This window comes from Sinocyclocheilus rhinocerous, unplaced genomic scaffold (genome assembly GCF_001515625.1).
Source record: "Sinocyclocheilus rhinocerous isolate Xijiao unplaced genomic scaffold, SAMN03320098_v1.1 scaffold2468, whole genome shotgun sequence".
Taxonomy (NCBI): domain Eukaryota; kingdom Metazoa; phylum Chordata; class Actinopteri; order Cypriniformes; family Cyprinidae; genus Sinocyclocheilus; species Sinocyclocheilus rhinocerous.
The window spans coordinates 304,532-311,606 of record NW_015655382.1 but is presented as its reverse complement, the minus strand read 5'-3'; the positions used below and the strand labels follow the sequence as shown (position 1 = coordinate 311,606).

At 32.5% G+C, this 7,075-nt stretch overlaps 1 protein-coding gene across 7 annotated transcripts in view; it reads right to left on the bottom strand.

Annotated features, from left to right (window-relative positions):
* LOC107717972 (calmodulin-regulated spectrin-associated protein 2-like) overlaps positions 1 to 7,075 on the bottom strand; it is a 54,766-nt gene that overhangs the window by 21,784 nt on the left and 25,907 nt on the right. For 6 of the 7 annotated variants that reach the window (XM_016524880.1, XM_016524879.1, XM_016524881.1 and 3 more), the window contains 3 exons: positions 5,451 to 5,483; positions 4,993 to 5,134; positions 2,572 to 2,711 (listed from right to left, as the gene is read on the bottom strand). In XM_016524880.1, coding sequence (XP_016380366.1) covers positions 2,572 to 2,711; positions 4,993 to 5,134; positions 5,451 to 5,483 — 315 coding nt within the window. The remainder of the gene's footprint in view (positions 1 to 2,571; positions 2,712 to 4,992; positions 5,135 to 5,450; positions 5,484 to 7,075) is intronic. The other variant, XM_016524883.1, reaches the window with a different exon arrangement.

Genomic DNA, 7,075 nt, shown 5'->3' with positions numbered 1-7,075 from the left:
TTTTAGGGCTGCACGATAAATCGCATGCGATGTTTAACGCGCATCTTATCAGTAAAGCTGGTTCTGTAATCAGCGGTAAATCTCCATCACGTGCGTGCTTTCACATTGAGCAGCATTAACTACACAGAGCCGTTGTTCACTGACGAGCTGCGCAAAAAATCGCGCGAATATGAACGTGGTTTTGCGCAGCTCGTCAGTGAACAACGGCTCTGTGTAGTTAATGCTGCTCAATGTGAAAGCACGCACGTGATGGAGATTTACAGCTGATTACATAACCGGCTTTACTGATAAGATGCGCGTTAAATATCGCATGCGATTTATCGTGCAGCCCTACTCCCTTTATAGCCTAGAGTAGCTCTAGACTCTCAAAGTCGCAACTAATGCATATAACCAAATGATTAAAGCATTTATTCATATAATCCAAGGCATCAGTTGTTAACATTTGCAACAGCCTTTAATAATATAATAACATTAATGTCACATACTAGCAAATTAACAAAGACAAAGTCACCCATTGTCAATTAATTAAAATACTCCATGGTGAAATTTGTACACAACCTCACTAATTTTATGGAATATCATGAAACCCAATCTACCACTGCTACTGGCAATAACTAAAGGAATAAATAAAGGGTTCCACTGGCAACATTTGTATTGAGTGGTTGAGAGAGCCGGAGCAGGCGCGTGTTTGTACCCAGATGGTGTTTGGCACATGCGTCCTCTCCCCCATCTGCCTGTCTACGTACTTATTCACACAAAAGGCGTAAATGTATAATTAGATGGCTTATCTGTAGTTTCAGGGAATAAAATGTTGCTTTTAATTAAGGATATCAATTTAAAGTGTTAATTTAGTATATATAATTATTTTTAAAATAATGTTAAAAAAATTAATCATGCTTCCCGTATGCAAATTCCTTAATAACAGCATGCCAACTGAATCTTCAAACATTGTTTTCAAAATATGCAGCTTATTACTGGTGAATCTTGGAGAACCAAAAATTAATTGAGAAAGGACCCAGACAAGTTTGCAAATTGCAGAAAAACAAATATATAGCCTAGAATATATATAGAAAATATACATTTTAAATGTACAATTTTTATTATTTTCTCAAAATTCTATAAATATACATCAAACTTCTATTCATTTGTTTATCTATTTAATTTTTAACTTGGATTTTTTGAACTTTGTACTATACAGTTGAGAGCAGCCCGGAATTAAAGATGACGGAAATGAGATCAGGTCACAATACAGTTCAGATTCAAACCTGCATTTCAGCACATGAAGCACATGTGCTAACCGCACTGAACATTTTAATAAAAGGAAGCAGCTGGGATTAGATTAGCTCTGACAGAAACTGGGTCAAGGTTACAGCTCAGTAACCTGCTCTCAATTCCACTCATATTTCTGAGATTCAGCTCTGAAGTCTGGCACTGTATCAGACTCTGCTCATGTCCTCTAACCAGAGGCTGTTCGGTGCTAATAAAACCCAACACGCTGTGAGATTTTGCTACCATTTGTGGAATAAGAGATTAAACAAAAATCAGGTGGAACATTGATTCCAGTAGCATTGCTCTCGGTTTAGAGTTGGTCACTAAGGTGATTTTAAACAACCTCGTTGTGGTTTAATAAGCGTGGCCAGGTTTCCAAATCTTTACCACAAAATGCCAAGCTACATCTTCACATTCACAGCCACTGAAACCAACCGTTCTATTTCATGTTGATGGAACAGAAATGTCTGTTGTGTTGCATCAACATCCCAAGAAGAACCAAAGGATTCTCGGTCAACACGACTGAAAATCTTGGCAGCAGATGTTCTTTCTCTCCAGTCCAGAGAGGACCGAGATCAAAGACATAAAGACATAATATTCAGAATTAAAAAAAACTACTGGTCTTCACTTCCATCTGATCCCAAGAAAGTCCATAGAGTGGTTTATAACTGTCGAAGTAGTCTGAAGGTAAAGATCTCCAGTTTGACGGTATCTAGCTCGCAAAACAAAATTTTTCCATTTCTTAATAACATTTTGATATCTTAAGAAGAAGAAAATCAAAAAACAAAAAGGAGGTATTTCACAGAGAAAAGCACAGAATAAAAGCAAAAAAATAGGTCTAGGCTTAAAAAACTCTCAGGCTCTTTAGATCTTTCCATAATGGCTTATCTAATAAACCATGATTCCTATATTTAAATATCTTCTAGGCACATTTAATGTGATTTTATTGCTGTTTTAGTCAACTGCACCGGTCTTTAGAGAATCTACTTCCTTTGGGAGGCTGGTTTAAGCACCACCAACGTTTGAAGGCAAGCCTCATGCTTTTGGCTTTTTAACAGGAATAAAGCCAACTCCCACAGGCAGTGCTTGCGCTATTGCGAGAAAAGGGCTCCAAATAACAGCATCCCACCAAATCGCATATGTTGTGGCCTATAAAAATTTGACAAACCTTGACCTACAGTTATAAACGCATCAACCGATGAAACGTAAAGGCAAGGAACTTGGAGAACTCTAATGGCATTGAGCTCTAAAACGCTTCCAACTGAAACCAAATCTAGGCACAAGTTGTATCTGAAGGCTTACTTTGATGGACGAATGAGCGTAGAGCATGTCCTCCAGATTGAAGTGGCAGCAGTGGTTCAAGTGTTCCTTGCAGAAGTCCTGGATGAGCTGCAGGTTGTACAGACTGTCTGCCAGCGACATGGTCTCCTTCAGGCAAATGTCTGCAAATCAAAGACGATTCAAAGTGCTACACTAATCAGGCGCAACTCACTGACAGATCATCCGGCATATTTGGTAGATTTGACAAGGACTCAACCAATCACAGAGAAGCCCATTAATCATGGAGTCTAAATGACAGTCACGTGATTGACTTTTGCCTTTGGAGATAAATGTAGTTGCATCCATCATTTGATTTCACAGCTCGGTGGAGAATCAGCTCTAGTCTCTTCATCACTGTGATGGGATTAACAGTGAGTTCAGGATGATTAAAGTCACATAAACGTTTGAGATTTCTAATTGAGTAGCTGAAGACTATTGTATTCACTATTTTAAAGCAAAATGGCTGAAACGGATTTGTAGCACGTTTAAAAATAACATTTAAAAAATATATTATATGTAAGTCGCAAGTTTGTTTCCCTCCAATGATCCAATCTCAAAGTTTCAGACGTTAAAGATATGAGGGAACCAAGAGGAGGAAGCTTATAGACTACTTCAAAAGGTTACTACTGAGCATTTTAGTGTTCATAGCAGAGAATTTTAGTTTGTCAACTGATATTTTTTGTAGGCTTTGCATACGCATGTGCATCCCTCGAAAAGCCTGAAACCACAGAGCCTCTTACATAACAAATCCCAATATAACTTCTGATTATATTTATATTTTTTCCCAAACATTTTTTTCTATGTAGATTTTAATTTTCTATGGTTTTATTGTGAAATTTTATGAAACAAAAACATTTGTCTGGGCTTTAACAACTTAAAATATTGCATAATAATTTTAAAATATTGAGGGGAAATATAAATACAATAATATTATATTTGTATTACTACAAAAAATTTTTTAATAATATAAAAATATCACACTACTATTGTAGATATTGCTTTTTATGATGAAATATTTTGAAAAAAATCAATTGTATCTCGTAGAATATTTTTAAAATATAGTGAAAAAATAAATAAAATAATATGAAACTTTTATTAGTACTATAATTTTTTATAATATAAAATAGTAAAATAATACACAATTATTGTGGATATTGTTTTCTTTGATGATGTTTCTTGTATAATATTTTACAAACATTGTGGAAAAAATAGAAATATAATCATATACTTATGTAATGATACTTATATTTATATATTTAATAATACAAAAACATAAAAGTAATAAACATTTGATTATGTTGTTTAATGAAATGTTATTAAAATGTGCTTATTGTATATTCTAAAAACAATTTTAAATATTGTGAAAAAATAGAAATATAGTAATATTAAACTTTTATTAGTAGTAATTTTTAATAATATAAAATATTAAAATAATGCACAATATTATTGTGGATATTGTTTGATGAAAAACATTTGTGAAATATTGTGGGGAAAAAAAAGAAATATCAAGATAATAATATCATACTTGTATTAATATTAATACTAATACAAAGTATTATTAAATAATTTAATAATACAAAAATATAAAAGTAAACATTATATTTGATTGTTTTGTTTTTAAATGAAATGTTATAAAATGTGCTTATTGTATATTCCAAAATATTTTTTAAAATATTGTGGAAAAATACAAATATAATATACTTATATTAATACTATATTTTTTTATTTTATAATTTAAACATATTAAACTAATACATAACATCACTGTGTATGTGTTTTTTTAGTGCTGTCAAATGATTAATCGCGATTAATCACATCCAAAATAAAAGTTTTTGTTTACATAATATATATGTGTATTATGTATATATAAATACAAACACATGCATGTATATATTTAAGAAAAATATGTTACGTTTATATATTAAATATATTTATATTATAAATTATATGAATATAAATATATACATGTAAATGATTTCAAAATATATGCTGTATGTGTGTGTATTTATATATACATAATAAATATACACAGTATACACATATATTATTTTGGATGCGATTAATCGCGATTAATCATTTGACAGCACTAGTTTTTTTTAAGAAATGTTAGGAAAAAACATTCATCTATTGTATATTTATTACATTCGTCTATTGTACATTTTCAAAATGTTGTGAAAAAATATCTCCATGAGTATATCATCCACTGCCACGATATTAAAATAACCCTGGATTTTTGCATATCACATGCATTTCTACTGCTGATCTGTGTACAATAACAGCATGTACAGCATGTGTAAGTAAATACGGTTGGTTTTGATTCAACAGCTCCCGCACACTAGTCCCTCTGATCGTTGCGTATTATTTTGTGCTCAGTAATGTTGAGGGTTTGGCAGGTTTCTGTACCTCCCAGGTGGACGATGGAGGGACAGTAAAAGTGCAGCAGGGCGGCGAGGGCACAGCCATCTGTGCTGTCCTTCAGGAGGTTGTCCACCGGAGGGATCCACGGCACCATCTTGGGCAGAACCTGCTCCTTCCTATAACGCACCTGGAGCAAACAGACATAAACAAATGACTCAGTAGAGCAAAACATATCTGATAATAACATACAGAGAGCTCACGATGGACCAGTGTATGGAAAAGCACTGAAAATAAGACATGCAATGGGAACTTTAACGGATGGTGACATAAAATCTATTTTTCACTCAGCCTAATATAAATATTTCTCTGTCAACAGTTAATTTTTTTTATTTCAGTTGGTTGGCATGGTTAATGAAGCTGAGGACGATGTGAAAGTGTCGTCATGGAAACAGAAACATGATGGAGCCACGAGATGGAAGAAGGCGCTTCTCAATCACACTTACAGGAACCAGCTTCGTATACCACTTGGTTGGAGACTTCAGTCAGTCAAAGAATGAATGAGAGAGAGAGGGAAAGAGCAGTTACGTCAGCGAGCTGAGACTATTTAACGCAATCAGCTGTTTACGTCCATATCAGATTAAGTGTGACGATATCGTCTTTACTAGAAACCAGATTACAAGAAAACAAACAGTGAAACTCTTGCCCCCGGTTTCACAGACAAGGCTTAAGCCTAGTCCCAGACTAAAATGTAAGTCTGAGCTGTTTCCACTGAAAGAAACTTGCACTTATTGATCTTAAAATAAATCAATGCCTTTGTTTTGTCTCAAGAGGGACACCAGTAAAGTTTTTTTTCCCCCCCCTAAGGCACGCTTATAAAAATTACTTAAATGTCCTAATTAAACTATGGCCTAATGCTGGCTTAGTCTAAGCCCTGCCAATGAAACCTGGGACCTGTTTCATAAAACAAGTTTACCAAATAAACTAGGTTTATTTAAGTTAGTCTGACTTATTGTCAGTGGATTTGGTTCAAAATAAGTCAGACTAACTGAAATAAGCCCGGCTTATTTGGTAAACTTGTTTTAAGAAACAGGCCCCAGGCCTTGAAGCTTGAGGCAGGTTTAGTACTTTTCAAACAAACAAACAATTTCGTAAACCTCTATTGGTCAATATTGGATTTTATTTTACTTATTTATTTTGTGCAGTTAATTTCACCTATTTTTACATTTAGATTACCTTTATAACACTGAAATGCCTTTCATCACCCAGAGTTAATTTCATTTGACTATTTATTGTTATATTTTTTTATTTATTTAAACAAAATACTTTCGAATTTTCACTGAGACTGAATCACTGAGAAAGAAATAGAAACCAAGCCACCAAAAAAGTGCTTGCTTGTCGCTGTCAGGCTGGTTCCTGCCATGTTCTTAGTTTTTACAGTTTTAAGCTTCTCTCAACTTTTTAAGGCTTAAATGACTGTAATAAAAGAGGAGTAGCATCAAAAGCAAGCCAAAATAACTGTAGGGGTCCAAACTGAAGAAGAGAAAAACTGATGCTCTCTGATCTAAGAGACATTAAACCCTGTGAATCACAATATGAATGCATTTTTACCCAGAATGCCCTAAGACGACTGCAAAGTTACAGGATTAGTCTTTTGCCAGCGGATTAAGTCTAGAAACAAGTGTGAGCTTGAGACCTGTAAAATTAAAATGTGAAATATATAAATAATATTTTTATTTATATATATTTTTTATACAAATATTTATACAAATATTTTGTATTATTTCTATAATATTATTCTATTAAAATATAATTTATTGTTATATACCTATATAAATATTTTAGGGGGTATACAGTAAAATATACACATACATACGGTTTAATATAAAATTATAATTAATATATTTTAATAAGATTCATTATTAATTATATTTGTATTCATTTTGAAATATGTATACAATGATAAAATATAAATTAATACTAATTATTAGTAATATTAATAATTAATAGTATTATTTTTATTTACATTTATATTTTTTAATTATTATTTACTTATAAAATAGATATTCTGTAATATTCAAAAATTTATAAAAATCTATCAATTAACATTAAAACTTTTTGTGTGTGGGAT